The 25,784-nt window shown below is 36.8% G+C and overlaps 1 protein-coding gene across 4 annotated transcripts in view; it reads left to right on the forward strand.

The window, feature by feature from the left end:
- Window positions 1-25,784, forward strand: part of LOC113116192 (serine/threonine-protein kinase ULK4-like) — a 194,820-nt gene that overhangs the window by 145,713 nt on the left and 23,323 nt on the right. For 3 of the 4 annotated variants that reach the window (XR_003293986.1, XR_003293987.1, XM_026284177.1), the window contains 2 exons: window positions 4,853-4,945; window positions 19,913-20,086. Coding sequence is in view for 1 of the 4 variants with exons in the window: in XM_026284177.1 (XP_026139962.1) it covers window positions 4,853-4,945; window positions 19,913-20,086 (267 nt within the window). In the remaining 3 variants the exon portion in view is untranslated. Of the gene's footprint in view, window positions 1-4,852; window positions 4,946-19,912; window positions 20,087-25,784 lie in introns of those variants that run through there. The other variant, XR_003293988.1, reaches the window with a different exon arrangement.

Consider the following 25,784-nt stretch of genomic DNA (forward strand, 5'->3'; position numbering starts at 1 on the left):
TTCCACCGGGGAAAATGTTGACATCATTTCCCATACAAATTTTTTCATCTGTTTTGCCTCTAACCATTTCTTTTGCATAAATGATAGATGGGTCAGAATCTATCTATCTATCTATCTATCTATCTATCTATCTATCTATCTATCTATCTATCTATCTTCTTGAAAAATAACAGATTTTGTCGATTTTTTGAGGTATCAACATATGACATAAGTCTATACTACAGAAAATTTTCAAAGGATGTAGCTTTTTGCAATAATCAATAAAATGTCAAAAAAGAAAAAAGTGTTAAAAAAATGTATAATAATAATTATAATAAAAATCCACTAAATACTCTTGTAAATATCTTGAGAAATGTTGAATGTAGGGATTCTTGGCATAAGCCAAACAAAATGAAACATGTAGGCCTATTTTGTCATTTGTTTCACCATTGCATTAAATAAATTGCCACATTGTGCTTTTTACTGTTTTGTCCTGCTTTTCAAATAATAATAATAATAATACAAAATATATATATATTAATAATAATTGCAAAACCGCAATTAAAAATTATTTTTATTTTTTTTTTACATTCTCTCAGACATACAATTCTCTCAACAAAGCACAATTTAACTTGAAATGAATACGTTTTTTTTTTTACTGAAGTATTTTTTTTACTGTTGTAGGGTTATCATCATGATTGTTGTTGTCTTTTTTTATCAACAGAACAACAGTAAAATTACAATACTTAAATTTACAGTGCCTTGCGAAAGTATTCATACCCCCTTTTTTTCTTCTTTTTTTTTTACATTTTGTTATGAAGCAGCCTTATGTTTAACTGCTTTTAATTACTTTTTTCCACATCAGTCTACACTCCATTTACCATAATGACAAAGCAATAACAGAATTGTCACAAATAAATTAATTTATAAAAAAAAAAAAAGTACATTGCATAAGTATTCATAGCCTTAACTAAATATGGAGCTGAAGAACCTTATGCCTCAAGTCTTTTTGGGTACGATGCGACAAGCTTTGCACATCAACATTTGGCAATTATCTTTCATTCTTCTCCTTGCCTCTTCACCTCTCAAGCTCTGTCAGGCTGGATGGGGTCAGACACACATTTTTAGGTTTTTCCAGAAATATTTGACAGGGTACAATCCCAGGTTCTAGCTGGGCCACTCAAGTACATTTACAGAGTTGTCTATAAGCTAAACTTGCTGTGTGTTTAGGTTTATTGTCCTGTTGGAAGGTAAACCTTCTGCCCAATCTGGGCTTTTGACTGCTCTGGACTAGGTCTTCATTAAAATGATTTGTTTTATTCATTTTTGTATTTTGTGTAATGAAATGTGTTTATGATGTTTAAAGTTCAAAAACACATTGTTTCTCCACTATGCCCCGCCTTCTGAAAAACACAACTGTCGAGTGCGTTGTGATTGGTCGATTACCTCAAGCGTGTGACGGAGTGACGAGACTTTAAACCCTATTATAAATGTGATATAAACATGATTTCTAGTCGTGTCCTCTTTTGGAAGGCCAAACAAAGTAGTTTTGCTTTATCAACAAAACGGCATCACTCACAGTGAGCCGACGCATTCTATGAAGGAGCTTGTGGCAACCACATGTGGTGACCCTGGGCTGGACTCCACTTCGCCCATGGTGAAAGCCGATCCAGCGATCCACAGTGCAAAGTTGATGTATTTTCTCAGCAACCAGCACAGATCAGCTCCAGGCATGATGAAGCAGATATCATCTTCTTTTGGAAGACCAAACAAAGTAGTTTCGCTTTCACAACCGAACACACAGCGCCTACACAACATGGCAGTGGCAGCAACAACAATACTACAACGAGAAAAAAAAGCATGCTTTCTTTCTTTGCATGAACATCTAGACAAGCGTTATGCAAATCTTCCCAAACAGTGACGTAGAGATGTGGGGGCGAGTTAGAACGAGCTGTTTTAGGGGAGTGTGGACGAGTCCTAAATTTTAGACTTTAGTCTTTGAAACTTTATAGATCTTCTTTTATGCACCAAGAGCTTGTGACACTTCAAGAGAAGGAAAAATTTAAATTGCATCATATGACCCCCCTCAATGTTTTGCTGCACTGAGCGTTCCTTCTACTCTAACGAGTCCCTCAGTCCCTGCCGCTGAAAGACAGCCCCACAGCATGAGGATGCTACCAGCACACTTTACTTTTGGGATTTAACTGCAGGTGATGAGCAGAGCTGGTTTCCTTCAGACATGATGCTTAGAATTGAGGTTCATCAGTTTAGAGAATCTTGTTTCTCAGTCTGAGGGTCCTTCAGGTGCTTTTTTTTTTAAATACCAAGTGTGTTTTCATGTGTCTAAACTGAAGAGAGGACTGAGTCTTGCCACACTGCCATAAAGCTCAGATCGGTGGAGTGCTGCAGTGATATTTGTCCTTCTGTAGATTTCTCCTATCTTCACATATGATCATGGAGTTCAACTAGAGTGACCATCAGGTTCTTGATCACCACATTAACCAAAGCCCTTCTCCATCAGTTGCTCCGTTTGGCTCAGTTTTATGAACACTTCCCCCGATGTGCGGCTTGACACAAACCTGTTTCTAAGCTGTACAAGCAGTTATTTTGATATAAGTGCTTGATTTTTGCTCTGATATGGATTATCAGCTGTTAGACCTTTTATTAAGACGTGTGCCTTTCCCAAGCATGCCCATTTAATTGAATTGAATGCTCCTGAGCTATATTTCAACTGTTCCAGACAACACTTATGCAAAGGTTTTTTTTCTTTCTTCTTTTTAATTTGCAAAGATGTTAAAACTAGTTTTTTGCTTTATCATTGTGGTGTGTGGAGTGTAGATTGATGTGGGAACATACATATTTAAAGCAGTTTAGCATAAGTCAGCAACATAACAAATGAAGGGGTATGAATAATTATGCAAGGCACTGTATTAATGTTGGAAGTTGTTAAATGATGGATTTGTTGCTTTTTCTTAGCTTTTATTTTGGCAGAAACCCACAGGAAGATCTCAGTGCTTGTTTTTGTTGAAGAAAATCAGCTTTTACAAAATGATTTACAAATGATTATCACTATGAATTTGGGAAGATGTTTGTTGCAAATATCACATTTTCACGTTTTAAAAAAAAATCTTTACATCTTCAGTAAAAAAAAAAAAAAAAAAACTAATCACATCCCCATTTATATCCCCATTTTGTCCAGTGTTGGAGTATTATACAAATTAATAATATAATCAATCAAATCAATAAAATAAAAATACTAATAAAAATAAAAAGTTACAAATATTTTTATTTTATTTATTTTTTTATCCGGATGTCCTATCTTAATTTTTCTTGGTCTTTCTCGGTTGTCATGTCAGAGTCAGCTTAATCATCTCATGCTATTTTTCTCGTTCCGGTAGTTATACATTCATATTTAATTTCCCCTCTCTCACCCTCGCCGTCCTATCCTCTTGTTTGTCAACATTTCTCACTCTGTCGCCCTCATTTCTTGAGCTGTTCTCCTCGTTTCTCTCTCTCTTTCGTTCTTTCCCTACACCCCCAGTCCCCCCGTCCTCAGGGAGCGCTTGCCTGCTACTGTCGCCGTAGGCATGCTTTTAGGGGGTTCATGTCTGGATCCTCTCCTCACTGATGATTAGATTGTTATGCAATGACAACTGCTATGCAGATACCAGCAGCATACATCCAGCCACTCACTCCGAGTGGATCCACCACACCTTTTACCAATAATTACTCACCGTGGACATCTTTGTCAGAGTTACCGAGCGCGCTCGTTCGTGCAAGCGTTCGTGTTCAATTTCCAGCACTTTGACGTCTAATAGTTCCCAGTGCTATTTTTACCGGTGTGCTTCAGCAGACCCGTAGTAAACAGTGCTTTAAAGTCAGATATGTGGCACACAGGACTCACAGGAAGTCATTCCCCTGTCAGTTCCTCCTCAACCCTCATTATCCACCCAAGGCCTTTGTCTTTCACTCAGTGTCCTTCCATACATATTTATGCACGGACATTGCAGAAAAAGAGCTTGTAATGGAATTCAGTTCTCAGAGAGAAAAAAAAAAGACAGCGACAGAAAGAGAGAAATGCAAAGCTTATTAAAAAGTGTCCGTGCAACCCAAATTCATTTGGGTGATAATGATGAGCGAGACGTTCCCGAGCACTTTTCCCACTGTGCTGACTGTCCTTCCCTCTCGCGTTCACGGTTTCTCTCACGATGTCAGCCCGAGCTCCATCATTAATATTTGAAATGAGTGAAGGGAGTTTAATTGTGAAAAGCTGCAGTCCTATTAACCGAAGGCTTGCTGTAATCTCATTGCCCCGGTCTGTCAATCTGCGCGAGGATCCCAGACACTCACATTCACTGAAATATTAGCCAGAATAAGACAACTGGAGACAGAGGCGTGAACTTTTGAACCAGACTCGCTGCACGGCTGCTCTCGCTGATGGCTGATGGGTAACAGAGTTTGCATTTCGGATGCATTTTTGCTGTTGTTGTCTATTTTTTGTCTGTCTCTCTCTCTGACAGCTGTTACTAAAGAGTAAGATGTTGTGGCTGTTGGTAGACAGCGAGCTGTACACATTGTTCCATTCCAGCAGCAGGACTGGGCAGTGTGCAGAGACCCCAGCACACCTCTGAGGAGTATCTCTGTTAAAAATAGCACCAGCTTCAAGCTACTGTACTTCCTGTGATGATTACATGAACAGGAATCTCTCAGACGCTCAATCCTCTGCTGCGTTGGGTCTTGAGTTCTCTTCACTAAGCATCCCCCCGATGACTGACTGTCCTCATTTTCTTCCATTTGTTTCCTCTGCTTTCTCTCTCTTGTTTTTTCTTCTCGATCTAATAATGCTCTCGCTCTCTCTTTCTCTTTTTTGTAGAGATCAGACAGTAATGAAGACACTGAGGCTGCAGAGGAACTACTGCTCATCAATAAGCCACTGACAAACCTAAACAACCTCCTCATTCAGCTGGTCAGTCAGTGTGTGTGCGTGTGCGCGCACAATGGTCCATACTAATTTTCCACCTGTTTTGTGTTTAGCCAATCCTTTTACACAAATTACAGGTGGGCCAGGATGCTCTACTAGTCATCCAGCTACTGACCAGTCAGATACTCTATAAGTCAACTTGTGATTATTATTGTTATTTTTTTTCTAGAGGGTCGGACAAAATAATCAAAAAATAATTGAAATGATTGACAACAAATTTTGTATTAAACTGGCAGAGCTTAGGGATGGGCGAATATATCGATAATGAAGTGAGTATCGAAAGTATCGATACTCAAATAAAAAATATTGATACAAAGTTGTTTTCATTTAACAGTGATTTTGTTTATTAAACAAAAAACAATGCCTACAATATGCCTTAAATTGGACAAATAACCTATGTTAGCAAATAATTGTGTGGAAGGGATTTTCCCTCTCATCTGAACACACACAAATGTTGCAAGGCAGACTTAATCAGTTACAGAGAGCATTCACTCACTTCTGACAGTGCATTTAAATAGAGCTGCGTTTTCCAAGGGTAGCCTATAATAAGAAAGCATTTATGTTTTCGGAAAAGGCAGCCCAGAACAATGCAGAAAAAACACAGGCTATATGTTTGAGTTATTTCACAATAAACCTATTGAAATTGAACCCTAGTTTGTGCAGTACATCTATTTAAATTTGAATGTTAAAAGTTCATATTGCTCATGTTCTATTATGTATTGTTAATATAAATCATACACTCTCCGAATGAAAAGGTTGCATTTTATGCATGCAAGAGCCTATTACTGGCAGTCCCTTATGGCAGTGAAATATGGTAAAGTGAACATAGTTTAAATATAGTATTTGTATATTTCCTTGGTTACCACCACAGTTAAACATATTTTAACTATGTGTAAACCTATGTTGCAATTAAGATGTATTGAATGTTAAATTTCATAATCTAGAAAGTCCAGTTTAGAAGTTCGATATCGATATCGACGATACTGGCCATTAAAAGTATCGGTATGGTATCGAAAACAAAATATGTGGTATCGCCCATCCCTAGCAGAGCTCAGCAGAAAGGGCAGCAATTTATTTTAGCCTAAAAGTATGGATTTTGCTGAAATAGTTGTTGCACATTAAAATTATATATGTAATGGAATTTTAGGATAATAGTAGCTATAAATGGATAATATGTAATTGGATATAAAGGTAAAAAATTGTTTGCATATGATGTTAGCATAAGGACTGTGTGACTGGAGTAATGATGTAAAAAATTCAGTTTGAAAGTCAGCTTTGATTGTTCCTAACTAACTGTTTAACTGTGAATTTAAGTTATTTAAGTGAATATTCAATTATGTTGTGGGATTATTAAATATATTCTAAATCATTAATTCCCAACCTTTTTCAGCTCGCGGCCCACATAACCATACACATATGTTTGCGCGGCCCACTTAAAAAAATAATTAACTGACCCCGCTATTGTCGAGTTAATAACTAAGTACTCAGATGCTAGATTGTTAACTGTATTTATTGAATGAACTAGGGCTGTGCGATATGGACAAAAAAAAACCTATTGCGATTTCTTTGATCAATTTTGCGATTGTGACACATACCAATATGCTTTAACAGTCATAAATGCATTCAGGATTAATTTGAAACATATTTCCAAAAGAAAACTGATTAGAGCTTTATCAAAAAGTTGTAACGTCTCTAGAACAGACATAAGTCAAAATTATCACTATAGTAAAGATGTAACAAAATGTATAGACTTATGGCAAAAAAATAAATAAATCCCGTGTACAGGGACTTTTTTTTTTTTTTTTTGCCATGCATTGTTCATAGAGCTCATTAATTGTAGCGGTGCCTCAGGTGTTTGCAGTGTGTATACAGTATGTGTATGCGGTCAGCAGCAAGAGCGCATAAATATAACGCGAAAGCACATTAAAATAGTGCACAAGCGCGAATCTCTCTGTTTGCATGCAGATTTCCTTTGCGCTGTCACAAAACCAGATTAATTGCTCAGATACATGCTGCTCTGCGCAGAGAGAGGGTGCGCACTTAAAATGTGTCTTTGTGAACCTGGAGTTAGGCATATGCCCAGTCTGTTCTGTTCTCAAGTAAAAGTAAAGAAGTAAAAATTATGCTCCATGAATATATTTTGTAGTTTTTCCTAATGTAAATATATCAAAACGTATTCTTGATTAGTAATATGGATTGCTAAGAACTTCATTTGGACAAATTTAATTTAATTTTAATTAATTTAAGATATTCTCAATATTTTGTTTATTTTGACAGATTCCAGATTCAGTTTTCAAATATCAGCCAAATATTGTCCTATCCTAACAATGTATTAAAGGTGCCATCTGTAATGTTTGGCAAAAAAAATCAAGTCATACTCCACATTCCATACCAGATGGGGGCAGTATGCCTCAATAAAGTGAATTGGTCTACTCTAGAGTAACAAACGAGAAACGGCATAGTCTCTATGCTCCGCCCCTACTTTCACAACAACACTACAGCCATAGCCAAAGCCTAACTGTGCGTTCACACCGCCGGAGTCTAGAGCACCAAAAATCGTTCTTGCTGCACTGCTCACGACGCTGCAGAAAGATTTGAGAGCGCTCAGACGCTCTAAAGTAGATAGAATTCTTATTTTGTATTTAAAGCGGCCGCAAAGCAAACAAGCTTGTTGATCTCGTGCAGACTAACCACAAGGAGTTATAACCTCATTAAATATTGTGGACGAAATATTAGGATCCTTTACTTAAAATGAACATTCTCAGACACCTTGGTCCACGCATCACTTTTAATTTATTTTTTTATGTCCCTGTAGGCAAACAGGGACACATCATAGATTAATACAAACGCTAAACAGCAATAATCAACCTGTCCTTTATTCTGCTTGAGAACTAATGTGCCAACTCTCAAGCATTCACCGTAAGACACACGCAGTTGACTCTTTTCACACGCTTTCACGCCACACATCAATTTTTTCACGCACAGAAAAACCACGAAGCAAAGAGGACACAGAGACCAACAGACTAGACAGAGCAGGTTAGTTATGATACATAGGGCTGTGCAAAAAATCAAATGCGATTTTCATGCACCTCTCATCAGTAAAGACGCTCCTGTAATTAGAAGTATATCTCCAGCATGTGCATTCAGATCAGGGTTGCCAGGTTTTCACAACAAATCCTGCCCAGTTGCTTCTTAAAACTAGTCCAAAACTAGCCCAATCGCGTTTCCGGGAGGTTCCCCGATAAAAATTGCTTCCCGGGGTTAAAATATAAATTTTTGGGAAGGGTTTCCCTGGTAAAATTAGCATTTTAGGGGATAAATATCATGTTATTGGTATTGGGATTGCTTCAAACCGCAAACATGAAAAACAACTGCAGACTTGGCAACACTGGTTCAGGTGGAGCGGCAGTTACTGCACAGAGCCTTAGTCTACCGACAACTAACACAAAATAGCTTTCAAAATCGACAAAGAATTGCCTGCGATTTTAACATCGATGTTGTGTAGATTGTCAGTGAATTACGGCTCTGTGTAGTAAATGCCAACCAGTGTTACCAAGTCTGTGGTGGTTGTTTTTCATGTCCGCTGGTCACAGTGACCCCAATACAAATAACGTGATATTTAGCCCCTAAAATGCGAATTATACCAAGGCAACCCTGCTAAAAAACCTATATTTTAACCCCGGGAAGCAATGTTTTATCGGGGAACCTTCTGGAAGCGAGATTGGGCTAGTTTTGAGAAGCAACTGGGCAGGATTTGTTGTGAAAACCTGGCAATCCTGATCTGAACACACATGCTGGAGATATACTTCTAATTACAGGAGCGTCTTTACTGATGAGATGTACATGAGTAAAGACATGCACAGCCCTATATAATAAAATGGGTAACGTTAAGTTATAGCTAGCTAATTAATTAACCTCATTTCTTTCAGGTCCATCAGCTGTCTCCAGCGATTAAAAGCAGTGCCGATGTTTACTCTGGTATTCTTATCGGATTGGATTTGTGATTCCGAGCGCGGTTGTTTCCCTGTAGCGGGTGTTGGTCTCTTGCCAAGGGCTTCAGCTATCCTTCCGCTCACTTCTCTGAACTGAAAGTAGTGGGCTGTACTTTCCACATGATTGACATCAGGTCCAGGTACGCCCTGCGAGTTATTCGTGTATTGCAGGTTGGCTGGTGGTTATGTTGCCCGCATACCGCCTCCCACGGCCGAAACTGGTATTACAACACCTGTCGGGCCGGGGCTAGTAATGCTAATGCTAATTAAGGTTGATATCTCTGCAGCACTATAACTTGACATTTTTTTAATGACATCATCGCCCTTATTTCTTCTCATTCTTTTGATGCGTGTAGGTCATGTTATGGATATTTTTACCTCAGTTTCTGCATATGGCACCTTTAATGCAAAACGTATTTATTCAACTTTCAAAAAAGTTAAAGTGCGTTAATGAAGGCGATTAATTTTTTTCAGTTTAACGTGCTACATTTTTAATGCAGGTGGCGGGGCTAGTGTTGGACAACCCACTCACAACTGCTGTCCAAATAAGTTGTGAGTGTGAGGGAAAAAGTTGTCCAAGTGAGTGGGGTGAAAAGTTGTCCAAATATTGTCCTAACCGTGCATAAATGCAAAACTTCAACTCATTTGTCTTCTAATATTGTTCTTAAAAAACAAGCTCATCCTCACAAGTTCCATTCAAGCAGTTAATTTACATATGGATTGTACATACATGGACACCCACCTACAGTTACAATAACTTACATATGGCCTTATGTTTTAGAATGCTAACTGTGATGTTGAATATCACTATTGAGGTACTTTGAATAACATACATGTTGCTCGGAAACACATCAGAAGCTACTTATCAATTAAATTAAATCTTAAATTATTCAATTTTACAGTAGAACTGGAAGGAAAGTTTTGGGAGACAAAGGGGTAACACATCAGGGGCATGAGTCAGACCAAACTCAAACCCAGACTAGTCTGACTGGTCATTCAGACAGTCTTCCAATTCTGTTTTGAAAAAATGTTGTTTTTCAAATCCCTAACTTAAATCTGTCAAATAAATCTGGTTCTCAATGTTCTTGTCCTCCACTACGGAACATAATAAGTCTATAGCGTTAAACATTTAATGAAAATTAGGGACTATATTTCTTTTCTCCATTATCCGACCTACAATCTACCTCCACCTAAAGTTCACAGAACAATCTGGAGGTGCTACACTGAAATATTGATTGGAATCATCATCATCCATCCATCACCAGAACATTTTCACTTTTAAAAATCAGACTTTGTTTTCAGCATTAATTGTCTCTTGTAAAGAACCCATAGGCCCAAAATGCCTGGAGTCTAAAATTTGTTATCCGGGGGCCGGTTGCATAAACTGATAAGTGGTAATAAAAAATGGTCTTCGTTCAAAAATGACTAACCATAGGAAATGAAAGGGAAATCCAATAAAAAAAATATTTAAAAAACCCAATGCCTGCACACACACACAAACTAACACATATGAACTGCAAATATGTAAAATAAAAGCAATAATTCGACTACAGTGCAGTAAAGAAGTGGACTGCAAAGGGTTACACTTTAAAACATCAAGAGCCAACATCAAGAGACATATTCACTCACACGCACACAAGTGCACACACTCACAGACAAACACACACATACACAATTTCACACACTCAAATTAATTGGTATGTTCATAACCATATAGCCAAAACAAGTCAGAAAACTGAAATCAAATCAGACCCAGAAGTATTAAGCTCAAATAAAACATTCCTGTTCAATTTTGTAACATTTTTATAGAAGTTTTGTGTTACAAAATGCTTTTTCTGTATTCGGATTTAACTGTAGTAATAGTAATTAAAAACGAACACTTTAAATCAACATAAAAAAAAAAAAATTCTAAACCTTTACTAAAAAGCTGTCTTTGAGAATCTCTCTCTCTCTCTCTCTCTCTCTCTCTCTCTTTAGACCCACAACATAATAAAAATAAGTATTTATGACTTCCACTAGTTAGCAGTAATCAAACTTCACAAATTCGATTTTAAAGGCTTTGCCTCCATTTTAACACGAAATACTGCATTAATTGAAAAAGTAATATAAAATATATATCATAATTATCATAATTATTGCATAAATATCAATTAGTACCATGAAATTATCTCAAAATACAAAAGAAAAAAAAAATATTATAGAACAAAAATGTATTACATTGATTTTACTGGGGGGGAAATAAGTAACATTTTAGGCGACCGCTAACTTTTGACTGTGAAGATCACAAGTGTGACTCTGAAATCAGGAGTACCAGAGGATTAATTAGATTACCATTGACAGAGCCATCATGTTTGAAGTGTTCCTATGTCCACTTACTATAAACAATGCTTATCAAGCGTCTCTAGGCTTATTTTTGGGCTTGCATAAAGCAATCCATTTTAAGGAAATAATAAAGAAGACCGGTTGTAGGTGGCAAAATGTTTAAATGTGGCTTATTTCCAAAACAATGTTTTTGTATTTAAGTTTATTACATGTTTGCTCTGATTTGCTGTTTTTGTTAAGGCAAGATCTGGCAACATTGAGCCAAGACATACCTCGTTTCATGTAATTTCTTGCATTACAACTCTAACGCGTGTTTTTATGTACAACATTTACAACTAGTTGTTTGGTTCCATAAAAACACTGTGTAGATTTCAGCAAATTCATTTTTCACTATATGTAGTGAAAAAGTAGGACTGTAGTGACTTAGGAGTCAATTTGGTTATAGAATGGGTGGTTACTCCTGTAAGTTACTGTACGGTGTGTGTACATAACAGCATTAAGCACTGCAAGTGATCTGACAACCAAATTTAGCTAAAGTGTGTACATATCAGTTACATTTCAGATATACATCATTTGTTACATTTCAGAAGTCAGTGAGATACATTATTCTCCCATTTCACTGTTGATGAGCTCTAGTCTTACACTTACAGCAGACTGCTCCATGTGTAGTCTCAAAGGTTCCATGGTTGACACAATGTCAGACTGAAAAACCCTTCTTGGCTTTAACTGGAACTTTTATTTTTAGACTGCAGATAATAGGACAGTACAGTCCTCTATAGCATAAATACAAAGATATCAAATCATACCTGATGCCACAAATTGAATCAGTAATGACCATCCTACAAGTAATAATGTAATTTGCATTGGATTGATTCCATTGTGTCCAACAGTAATTTCATGATATATAATAAAGAATATGTGATGTGAAATCCATTATTAGACTATAGTAAGTGCATAAGGACCGTTTTTACACACCCTCTGATCTCCATCGCATATTTACGTGTCATTAACCGATCCCCATAATGAATAATGGAGCATCCATTTCAAAAATAATCAATTCAGATGAGTGAGACATTCATAATTGAAAAGGGAGATTTACCTCTCATTCATTTCATGCAAGCCGCAAATTGACAAAGAGATAGATTGAATTTCACCGCCATTGAATGTTGTGTGTTTGCCAAGGTTTTATATATTTCACTCATGAAAGCATATTATGACAGCCAGCCATAGATGAAGACTCTGTACTGCCTTTAATAAGAGGATCTGGGTGTTTCTGGGAGATGCAATAAACAGAAATGCAGTTCAGTATTAGGTTGTGTGGAAGGCTTTGTTGTATTTTATATTCAATTATTGTAGTTTCATATATTGCACACTGTGTATGACTCTCGTGTCTGATAGAGGCTTTCAGTTGACACGTCTAGATGAGACTACACTGACAATCCTTCTACTGAAGATAGCGAGAGCGAGCAAAATGAAAGTGGTTGGCATAGTGATGCACTGTGGCATAACATTCTCACAGATGGCAGAAAGACCAGAGACCAGCTCCCCACACACTCCACTCAACTCAGTAACCCTCAGACATGCATCCAGGTCCTCTTGCTCTCTCTCTCTCTCAGTGTGTGTATGTGTGTGTGTGTGTGTGTGTGATTGAGTGGCAAGCTGTGCCCACATGACCCTCAAGGCAGAATCCAAGCTGATTCTGCCCACTGTGCCAGGGAAAACTGACAGACGTATTGTGACACACTAAAACTAGCATGCAATTTTGCTGTGAATAAGGTTTTAAACCTTGATGTTTGTGCATTATCTAAAATGTACGATTTTAATATTCTCTTACAAATCAGTCATGACACACTTCTTAATGTGTTTTGTGTCTTGAGATCTCAACTGGCCACATTAAAAAGCCAGGTGTAAATATACCCAAGATGATCTCAATATGGTCTAAAATGGATTTATGGAAGATATAAATGCAAATGTGTTTTCATTGTTCATGTTCCACTAAAGAAACTGTAATTATGTAATAAATATGTAATTGTAGTACTTTTGCAATTTGCTCTCCTGATTTAATCAACAACAAATTGTATTCCTGTAGCTCAATTGGTAGAGCACTGCGTTATGAAGCGCAAGGTTGAGGGTTTGATTCCCCGGGAACACATGATATGTAAAAATGTATGAATTTAGCCCTATGCTAAATGCATAAATGCAATATCCAAAATAAAATAAAAATATCACTTAAAATCTTTCTATCACTTAAAATCTTTTCTATCACTCAATTGTCCAAAGAGAGCGCTTTAAGACTTTTTTCTTCCTTTTTCTTCCGTTTCAATCCCTATTGTCATTTTACACTGAAAGGAAAGTCCTGAAATGGTAGAAATTCTGGATTATTATGGAATATTAGTGGAATGACAGAAATGTTTCAGTTAATGCAACTTCTTTTAATAAGTGGCTATTGACATTTTGCATAGGTAAGTATGGTGTGATCTCTCTGTAATCACACTAGAAGCGAACTGAAAGGAAGTCAGTGCAGTTAGTCTGAAAAAATCTGCACAATATTTGGATACGGAACACATAATGTTTTGTGAATAAATGTGGCCTGTTGCTCTGTGACATTATGAAAGCTTTGTTTGAGCCCAAAACCAACATTAGCTCAAGAAGTGCTGTGTTGTTTGACCAGTGGTCTATGGTGAACATTTTTGGGAAAATATGTAAAAAATAAAAACGTTACTGTGTCTTATACTTTTGGAATAGCTGAAGATGACAAACCATGGTAGTGTTTCCATCTGCTCCCTAGTCAGACATTTTCCAAACTGTGCCTCACACCCTATAAATTACATAGTGGACAGTATAAAAACAGCACACATTGGCTGCTCACTATATTACTTACTGGACATATCATAATTTCTTCTCTATCAAGTTGTCAGAAGCGACTGAGTACATTTTTCATTATGATCCCTCATAATGATAAAGCATGATAAACAAAACAGATGATGCCAGCAGAATTTCAGTCATCTTATCATACAACAGCTTTGGTTAATAAATGCCAGCTGCGTTTTTAATGAACAACGACATAACTGTGTTGCAGACAATTGAATCATCAGTGTCCCACTGTTTTGCAGTTCAGGATTTTAGAAGAAAATGCATATGCATTCATATGCATACATAAAATATAAATTTAAGGTGCTGTATTAGATACGGAGTAATAGATTTTTTAGCTTTTATACAGTTCAAGTAATGCTACATTGTGAATAATGATTTTTTTTTTTACCATTACTATTATTTAAAGAATAAAAGTTATTTTTAATAGTTTCAAGTGAAGTACATGTCACTTTGCAGGACACTGCTGTCACTGCTTAAAAGTTTAATTACTCGCCTGCAGAACTGTGCAGAAAGACTTCCACAGAATTTCGTCATTCAGCAGAACGTTATTCACCATGGTGCATATCCACTGGCCTATGCATTTAGTCTATTAAATATTTATGCTAAATTAACAATGCTTTCAATAAGACTTCTTATTCCTAAAAACACATTTCACAATATTTAACTGCATTCTGACGAATTTTGCTGGGGGTTTTTTCCATACACATTCAACATGGCAGACTGAACAGAAATACTAGTTCTGTCACAGAATACCTCACCTGAAATCTAAAACTCAAAAGCCACCAGTTCTTGCAGCTTGACAATTCATAAGTTGAAATGATGAATAGTGCTCCTATATATGCTTCTTGTAAATGTCATAATGCAGTTATATCATCAAAGCAAGCAGTTTAAACAGGACATATTACCAAAAGATCTCATTTAAATAGTTAAACCACTGCACAAGTGATACATGTATTGCACTACAATCATTATATCTGCACTGTTTGTTTACTACACTGGTTTGCACTCTATCTGCAATGTGCCTTGTGCTGCTTTACTTATCTTTCTTTTTACATGACCTGTTTGTATATTTGTATAGTTGTACTTTATATTTTATCTGTATTTAATGTTCTACTGTTAGTGTTATCTGTATGCACCAAGAAGAGTAACGCAATTTCAATTATCTGTATGTATGCACTGTACATGTGGAAGAATTGATAATAAAGCAGACTTGACTTGATATAGTGTTTGGTTAAATTTACTCCCAAAGGTTACCAAATAAATGGCTTCAATCTCCCATTGACCTTGGGTTTTAATCCAAGATATGCCACTGCTATTTAAAATAACATTTTATACTTATTTAAAACCAAAAACCACAGTCATAGAAGTGGGACACACAGCATTGGTTGACGTGTGTGTGTGTGTGTGTGTGTGTGTGGGTGTGGGTGTGTGTGTGTGTGGGTGTGTGTGTGTGCGTGCATATGCATATATGTGGAAGCAGGTCACCAGGATGGGACAGAATGCGATTATGTTGTCAAGGGCAAATGCTGCCCAAGGATCAGGGGAACAGATGGTCTGTGTGTGCTAGGGACACACTGCATTTTCAATAGTTCATCCGAAAGGGAAATATGTCACCTCAAAGTCTCCACTCAATATAAAAGCCTTTTCATGCGTTTACTTTACACGCTTTAAATTTTTGGTGATAAGCATTGAGAGTTTGCCCGCAAACTATCACACATGATCTTCCCTGCAGTCTGTTTACATGGCGACTGAGTTCACAGTTTGAAGCAACACATGGTTTGAAAAATGTAATTTGCAGTGTTGTTTGTTCAGAAGGCAGTGCCACATGAGGCAGTGGGAAATATTGATTGCCTCAAATACACAGGCCCAGTTTTGTGCCCGAGAACATGTGGAGGTCATGAGAGGCCTACGCGTTACACGTCCCCATAGGCTTCGTTTCTCCTCCTCTTCTCATTCTTTCTTTCTCTCTTCCAATCACCCTTTCACAGCCCACAGTGGCATTAACACTCCCTAATCTCCCTGATTCCCGTGTGCTTTTCAGCCCACAGTCCCATTAGACTCCTCAGCCTGATTTCCCTGTTGCATCTACACGTCCTGCTAAGTAAACAGGGTGGATTTGGGAGGCCGTCTAAGCAGGTGTTAACTCTTCTGTTCTGCTCTGACTCCACGTTGGCATGTGAACAATACCGAAGTTACGGACGCACACCAAAGGCCTTTCAGCGCTGGGGATCTCCCTCCGGTCAGCCTCTCTTTGGGCCAGGGAAGGGGCGGCGCTCTTTGGTGGTATTGTGTGGCCTCCTAAAGCCCCGTACTCCATTCTGGAGTGGCCGGCAACATCACAAAGAGGGGCGGGATTAGGCGCGGCTGGCCCTTGCCCCAGAGTCTCTTGGGATTATGCCTTTATGGCAGAGGGCAGAAACAGATCAGTGCCGAAAAGAAGCTGGAATCCCTGAGCTGGCCACACAGGGCTTTGAGGGCCGAAATGAGCGGCAGAGAAAATCCCCTCGGCCCTTGTGTGTCACTTTTTGTCTTTATCTCAGTTTAAGCTGAGCGGGGATTGTTGCAGTTTGGGTTGAGGACCCGCACTCCATGCTGCTCCCCTGATGGACATGTTAAGCCTGTGACTGCAGTTATGAAAACATAACTCTTCCTGTTTTGACTTTTCAGCTCTCCTTTGCGATTATATCATTGCTTATATTGGAATTTTCTGTGCAGGATTCAGCTTAACGCAATTTCAGTTAATTTGGGTTTGATTATGGATGAGAACAGTAAAGATCATTGATCATCAGTTATGATTCTGATGGATTCTATGCTTGATCATGTCCACATTTAGCCTGAGAGGTCACTGCAGCTTCCAGTAGAATATGGAAATCGTGTGAAAATTTTATCTTGGAGAAGTGTCACACAATATGAAAAAACAATATTGATACAGTTTACATTTACACTAAAGGTATTTAAAGCTTCTGGAATAGTGCTGGGCAATGATTAAACATTTCTATTGTGATTAATCGCATTATTGTCTGCGATTAATCACAATTATTTGCATTGTTAAGCACAAAACTAATAATGCCTTCAAAAGTAGTGTATGGTGAACTTTTTTTCTATTTAAAAGTAGGCCTACTGCTATATGAACAAAAGTGTAATAACATTTGGTTTGCAAACACTTTAAACAAATGAGGTGCTTTTTACAGCACTGTTCCTTTTACATAGTAGCAGTTAAAATATTTATTGTAGCCTAATTCTCAACTTAGAACATTAATTTAATTAAAATATAAACCAAGCCATTCGTCACTGCCAGGACATTCATGTTTTTTCATATATATATATATTTTTAATTTTGTTAGAAAAACAAGTTATGCTCAGAGTCCAGAGCCTCGATCATAACATTGTAACAGGCACCTTCCTATTAGAGACCTGCATGATCACGGGACCCATCGCAGCAGAGTGTGGCACGGGACAATACTTGATGTGCGAGTAGAGATGCGGGAGAATAATTAAGGTGTGCTCACACTAGGCCGTGCTGGAGCACATTTGACCCCCAAACTGTCATGACCCATGAATTGTCTCTATGTGTATTCAGAGCCAGTGACCAACAGACTTTCATAATAATAAAAACTGTGTTAACACACGATAAAGTAATTGTCGGCGTCAATCAATTAATGTGATAATGCGTTAACTTGCCCAGCCCTATATTTATATTTATTGGGGGGTGGGCTTCGAATCAGAAAGGCTGAGTACCACTGCACTCTTTTCTTAAAGGAGCACGTTTGTGCTTGTATTTTTCATTGAACCCCACATATTATTAGTCAGAATTTAGATGAACATTTCCCAACCTCCACCTCACTGTTACATGTCCTAACTAGTGGTCAGCCATATTATCGCCATGGCTGAAATAATCAGCTCAGATTTAGCACTTTTCCATTATTGGCTGAAAGGTTTCTCTGTTTGTTTGATAAGTCAAGCAGAGGTTTTATTTCGACTGAGAACCCAGTGCCTGAGCCCCCCTCCTGCCTTCTTTAGTTTACTATCTTGTTTAAATTGTATTTAAATATTATGTTAAATAAATATAAATGTAATCCCAGGGAATTTGATTGACAGGCGATCTTTCCAATCGTAATGTTGAGTCTGCCATTGTTGTCTGACAAACATACCAGACAGGAGAGGAGATTAATGTTGGTGGACTTGAACCTGATTTTTTTTTTTTTTTGTACTGACATCTTTCTGCAGTTGAAACAAGATACCTTCTGATTTTCATTCATTTTTACTTCATGCTATAACAAGTAAAGAGAAAGAGATGATTGGTTCATGTGACACTTGAATTAAGGCACTGTTATGATCTGTCACAACACATTAAAGAGCCACAAAATGGTATTTAGCTCAAGCAGAGACTTTTTAATACCTACAGGGCCTTTGCAAAGGGTCAGTTGTTATGCGTGTGTCATTTAGTGTGATATCATATAGGCCTAGATCAGCTTTATATTGGCCCCTTTGCTTTCTAAGGTATCAGCATTGTGCATCAAAAAAAATCCACATTGGACATCCACTAGTCTTAACCAGCCACAATTATCATGGACAGCAAGCAGAAGGTTTCAGGTTTTTTGTTTAAAAAGTGGATTTCACTACTTGGAAATGTATACAATGCAGGTTTACAAAGGGGTAGTTCAATGTCAAAAAATGAAAATTCTGTCATTATTCGTCTTCTACCTATCAGAAGTTGATCCAAAACTGTATGAATTCCTTTCTTCTCTGGGACAAAGAAAAGGAGATGTTAGGCAGAATGACAGTCTCAATGTCAGCATTAACTGTCACTGTATAGAAAACAGTATGCAGTAAAGAAAATAATGACTGAGACTGTGAGTTCATAACATTCTGCCTGGAATATTTTTTTGGGTGAACTATCGCTTTAAGTTTTAAAAATGTTTATATTTGTGGCATCACACACCATTTTCAGTGTGGACAGACAGATTTCTTGATTTTGGAATGTAGGATTCACTTAACTGCTGTACCTTCAGGACCTCTGTATGCAACTAACCTGAACCAAGTTGTTGATCCAAATGTCAAAGCCATGATGATATCAGAGCAGCTTTACAGCTGAGTTGTCCTTTACATGTTCTAAAAGGACTTTGTATATTTGAATCTTGCCTCTACATAGTACATCAAACTCTTGGTTCTTGAGTTTCATTCCCAGGATAAGCTGATAAACTGATAATATGTGACTTTGCATAAAAGTCTCTGACGAATGCAAATGTAAATGCTCAAAAAAGCTAGATAAATCCCTGATGTGTTCCCCTTAAAACCCCTTACAATCTGATTTTGACAAAATAACACCTTATCTCAAGTCTGAGTAAAATATACGGCACTTAATGAGTAGTTTTGAAATAAACATATAATATCGATTCTCCAGACCACTTGTATTGACAGTACATAGACTAACAGATTTGTAGTGCTGAGACTTATGAAGGATGTAGTTTCATATTTCCCAATAGCAATAGAAGAGCAATATAAAAGTCCTATGAAGGGAGAGTTTGGCTGCTGCTCAGCTGTTCAATAATTCAGCCTGTTCATTCACACTGTTATATAGATGCAGGAATATTGACAATTTTACTAAGATTCACAAAGATTTTCCTACTAAATCCACTGTGAATAATTATTTGTAAGGGGCTTTAAGAGGAACACATAAGGGATTTATCTAGCATTGTATGTAATATAGTTTATTTTAGATGTTGCTGGTAAATATTCAGATCTCTGTCTTGTTCTGCCGCAGCTGGCGTGTAATGACAGTGAGGTGTATGAGGAGGCCAGTCACTGTGTGTCTCTGCTGGCTCAGCTGTACGGAGGAGAGGGTGCGGACCGCCTGCAGCCGAAGGAGCTGCTCAGCCTGGCACACACACTGCAGACGCACACTGAACCCAGGCTGCTCCGTGTGCTAAAACGCTTGGTAAGTGCATACAAATACTGATCAGCACTGAACTCTGTATTATAGATGAGTATGAACAATTCATAATGCACTGCAGTAAAAGAAGATTCTTGCTGATTCTGATCTGATCTGATTTTAAATTTGATTATAAATTGCTTAACCATTTCTAATCATATTTTCAGTAGTTATATGTTTGCACTATACAAGGTACAAAGTTATTTAAGTGGCTAGTTCACCCAAAAAATTAAATTCTGTCATTAATTATTCACCCTCATATTGTTCCAAACCCGTTAGACCTCCGTTCATATTCAGAACTCCAGTTAAGATATTTTAGATGCATCCCATGAGCTCTCTGATCCTCCCATAGACAGCAAGGATCCTTATACAGTCAAGGTCCAGAAACAAAGGAGATCCCTAAAACTTAAAGGGTGTGACATCAGGGGGTCAACTGTATAAAAAAATAACGACTTTATACAACAATTCTTCTCTGTATCACCCTGACGCCCTTTTGGAGAGTATCCACTGAACGTAAACAGATAATTAACCCTTTAAATTACTAACACAAAATAAAAGTTAATTCATTATTAAATGCCCTCTTTAGTGTTTTATTTTTATTATGATTTTATTCATTAATGTTATTATTTATTAATGAACCATATCTATTTTTTGTAATTAATTTTAATTATATCATTATTATTTATTATTGCACCGATTCAGCTAAAAATAGCAAAAGGAATAATATCAAAGAGTAATTGGATAGCATATATGAAAGGAAACTATTTCTGAGCTGAACATTTTGTGTGTGACTCTGTGGGAAGAACAAGTTGGGATTTTTTTTTTTTATTATTATTTATTTATTTTAAATTCTGGTGCTGTCAGAGTCAGTGTGTCCACTCAATATGTGATGTGCCTATGTGTGGCAAATCGAACCCTCTCTTTAATATTGGATAGTCTGTGTGGTAGGAGGGCATGAACTGTGTTTCCTGTGCATAGTGGCCTTCTGGGTCATGAATGGTTGGCTACAGCAATGTGGAATAAGGAGGACAGCATCTAGACCCTCATGACTGTTGATTTCATCTCTTTTAATTTTTAATGCAATATTAGATATTAATATTAGATATATAACTAATAATTACTAAGGTCATATACGTTATGACTCCTTAAAGATAATGTAGCAAAAACAGGCTGTTTAATTCAGTACTAACCCTGTCCTGATCCTCTCATCTGCATGTGTTTGTTGATTAGAGGGACTGTCCAACATCATCAAGGACAAAAAATAAATCATCAGTCTGGATGAAAATAACACAGCAGGGATGTTTAAATTCATCACACTAGCACTGACTGTATGAAAGTCAGCGTGTCATTGATCATTCAATTCATTTATGATGGGCGAGACCAAGAGAATGACTGATTTCTCAATCAGGATTAATCCCTGTCGTTATCCGGGTTTTCAGCAATTTGCATCTATTAACGAATAACATTTATTTTATAATTTGCAAGGCAGAGATTTCCATAATCATGTCAAGATGTGATTATTTCATTTGCACTGTACAAAGTCAACATGAAACCAAAATCGACTCTATTTACTTTCTTTACAAATACTTCCTGATGTCTTTATACTTTCCTGATTTTATCATGAATGATTCATCAGTGCACGTTATTCCAAAGAAAACTTTGCACATGAGCTCTGTCTTTTTCTTTCCATTTCGGCTGATATATATTTTATTTTTCCACCCAATTTCTTGTCATACAGAGACCAATATATTCCCAAGTGGATAAAATAAAGACTTTTAACCCAGACCTAACACTGTTTATAAAATATTATTTCATATCAGATTTATTTATATTCATTCTTATCATGACCATGCATGAGTATTGAGTGTTGCGGTTACTCTCCGAGGTCCTCAAAAGGCTCTTCTTTCTTATTGTGGCATAGTCTGTGGATAAACATGTTTGTGGGCAGGTTTGGAAAATATGTTGTAATAAAACTTGTGGATTTGGTATTGTGTGCAAATACATAGGTATCCTATGCATACTGGGAATATGCGTGTGTTTATAGTATGTGCCCCTTCTCCAGCCTGTGGTTCAGTCATCAGTGTTCTGATGACTTTGTTTGTTTAATTCTTTCTTAACCCCTATCCAACATCTATGGCTATATTCATGCTGACAACCATTTACTCCGTACACAAGTTGATCCATTTACAAGTCTTTTCTTGTGGGAGGAAACTGGAGCACCCAGAGTAAACCCACGCAGAAACAGAGAAACATGAAAACTCCACACAGAAAGGTCTCCTGTCCTTGCCGGGGCTTGAACCGGGGACCTTCTTTCTGTGAGAGCCACTGTGCGACCCGTTCTGATGACTTCATCTGTGCTCAAATACTGCAGGTATTTGGAGAGGAGCTGTTGGCTTTGACAGACTCCAGAGAGAAGAGAGTGATCTCATCCAAGCAAATCACTCACACACTGCCCAACCACAAACTCAAACTGACACTTGAGGGACACTCAAGCACCCATATGAAAAATAAACACAGATTCCTATGAGCTTCTGTGGTTAAAATGGCTCTCCCTTATTGTTATTTATTTATTAGGAGTATTATTATGAGTATCTAGGAACATTTCTATAAATTGCAGTGTTTCATTTATGTGTGGATTTGCTTGTTGAGCTTCAATCATAATTCAATTTCACCCCAAAAAGAATGCAATTGACTTTTCCCATCTGAGTTTGATTTATTTCAGAATTATCTGTAAAGAACGACTACTGTAAAGACGAAGAACTACTTCTACTGGTTCTAATTAGTTATTGGAAATGGCACTGAACAACAAAAACAATAGCATTATAATAATATAAATAAAACTGCAAGCAACAATTGTCTGCAAAATGAGAAGCTAAGCCAGCATGCTAGGGAACATCAGACCACCTGCAAAAATGAGTAATTAAACATTTGTCTTTGTGCAAAATGGTTAAAAACCCTTCAAATACAAACACTTTTTAAATGTGATATAAATACTTATCAATTATTGACCAGTAGGTGACAAAATGTAGCAAAAATGTAAATTTTTCATATACATTGACCAATAGATGGCTCACTGCCAAAACTCATATACCCTCAGGTCATTGTTGTCATAATATGCACCAAATTTGGTTTGAATAAGCTAAAGTGTTGTGAAGATGTAGTCTCACAGTCATTTTGGCGTGCTCTTCATCTACTTAATTCGCAAGTTTGACTACTAAACTTAAATTACATAAACTTTTGTCATCATGGTCTGAGGATCTACTATTTAATTTTCATGAAAATCAGAGCAATGGTCTAGGAGTAGTAAGAAAAGGTAGGTTTTTGGTATATCAAAAATGGCGCTAAATGTTGACAGAAATAACAGAAAAATGACAATGAAAGGTTTGCACCAGAAATTCATTCTTACTTAAATTGGAACGTTAAGTCCACACTAGAGGCTTATTAACTACTAGCTAGTTTGTAACTAAATCTATAAAATGTCTGGATGCACCAGTTGTTTGTAAGGCATAACGTAGCTAGTAGCCGGTTCGTAAGATCTTCGTAATGCGTAGTCACATAATATGACATTTACCCTAAATGATCCATTAAAAAAACCTTCAAATATGTAAGCAGAACTTGTTTAAATGCTGTAAATTCTAACTTATTTTGCCTCATGTAACTAATGGTGTAAAAAAAATCCATTAAAAACAATGCTACTTAATAATGAATAACATTAGTGTAGCTATTTCTTAATGTAAATAACAATTGAAATCAATAAGGGTCAATAAAAAGGGAAAGGAAATAAAAACGGTCCCATTTTATGTTAAGTGGTTTTAACTTCTATGTACTTTATTAAATTAATAATTTAATACAATATCTGTATTGTGTACATACATGTTTTTACATTGTACTTGTATTTTAAAAAAAAATACATCTGTAATTAATTTCTGTAATCACATTTATAATACCACAGTTGACCCATTCCTTACACATTAACCCACCCTTAAACCTATCCATACCACCAAACCTGTCCCTCACCTTACCCGTATCCCACCACAATAGAAGCAAGTGTTTTGCAATACAGTATGAACACAATAAGTCCATTGTACTCATTTTTTTTTTTTTTTATGTAAGTACACAGTTGTTAAGGCCACATAATATAAAGTGGAACCAAAATAACATCAGAAAGGCTTTCTATATTTCTAATAAAATCTATATTCAGTGATCGCAAACAAAAGGGAAATTAAATGGTTAAAATTTGTGAGAACACTGACATTAGAAAGTTTGTAAAACAATCAATGCACTGGAGTGTTGCCACTGGCAAATGTGTTCGTCTGTCATGTTGGTATCATCCTTCATTGATTGCATCAGTTTTTCCCCTCCTGATAAGAACTTGATGTGTTTCTCAGAATGCAAACAAACCTCATGCTGCTCTGAGCTTCAGATGTGAAATACAGTCTAGACAGAGAGAGAAATGTTCTTTAGTTAAGCTCGTGTTACTGGTCTCTGTTGGAATGACAATGTCAGAGACACATCAGCACAGCATTTCACTCAAAGTTACACAGTTCTACAGGAGGATGAACTCTATGACAGCAATTAAAATACCCAATTTCTACTTTTATTCCATCTGCTTCCAGTATAATTTTGTTTATGAAGGAAGACGATTACATAGATCTTAAAGGTTCCATAGAATACATTGATACAATATTTTAAATTGTTATCTAATGTCCCAAGAGTGTGAATGTTAAGTTTTATCTCAAAATATCCCACAGATGAAATCTTGAAATTGCCACTTTTAGGATATGAGCCAAAACGCTCTGTTTATGTGTATGTCCCCTTTACATGGAATTGATGTTGATAGTGTTGAAATTAAGCAGCCAAGTGATGATATATCAGATCATTATTTAGTTTTGTGCAAACTTCATATAACCAAAATTGTAAATTCTACTTCTTGTTACAAGTATGGAAGAACAATCACTTCTACCACAAAAGACTGCTTTTTAAGTTATCTTCCTGATGTATCCATATGTATTACCATATCCAAAACCTCAGAACAACTTGATGATGTAACAGAAACTATGGACTCTCTCTTTTCTAGCACTATAAATACAGTTGCTCCTTTACGCTTAAGGAAGGTTAAGGAAAACAGTTTGACACCATGGTATAATGAGCATACTCGCACCCTAAAAAGAGCAACCCGAAAAATTAAGTGCAGGTGGAGGAAAACAAAACTAGAGGTATTTTGTATTGCTTGGCGGGAAAGTAACCTATCCTAAAGAAAAGCAATAAAAACTTTATTTTACTTTTCTTCTCTTTTAGAATAAAACAAACATAACCCCAGGTATTTATTTAATACAGTGCCTAAATTAACGAAAAATAAAGCCTCAACAAGTGTTGACTTTTCCCAACACCACAGCAGTAATGACTTTATGAACTACTTCTAAAATCGATACTATTAGAGATAAAATTGCAACCATTCAGCCACCAGCTACAGCATCGCATCAGACAGTGCCACTCATTCTCTACTATAGTAGAGGAGCAATTGTATAAACTTGTTAAATCATCTAAACCAACAACATGTATGTTAGACCCTATACCATCTAAGCTCCTAAAAGAGGTGCTTCCAGAAGTCATAGATCCTCTTCTGACTATTATTAATTCCTCATTTTTTTATTAGGATATGTCCCCAAAATCTTCAAACTGGCTGTTATTAAGCCTCTCATCA

This window comes from Carassius auratus, chromosome 16 (assembly GCF_003368295.1).
Source record: "Carassius auratus strain Wakin chromosome 16, ASM336829v1, whole genome shotgun sequence".
Taxonomy (NCBI): Eukaryota; Metazoa; Chordata; class Actinopteri; order Cypriniformes; family Cyprinidae; genus Carassius; species Carassius auratus.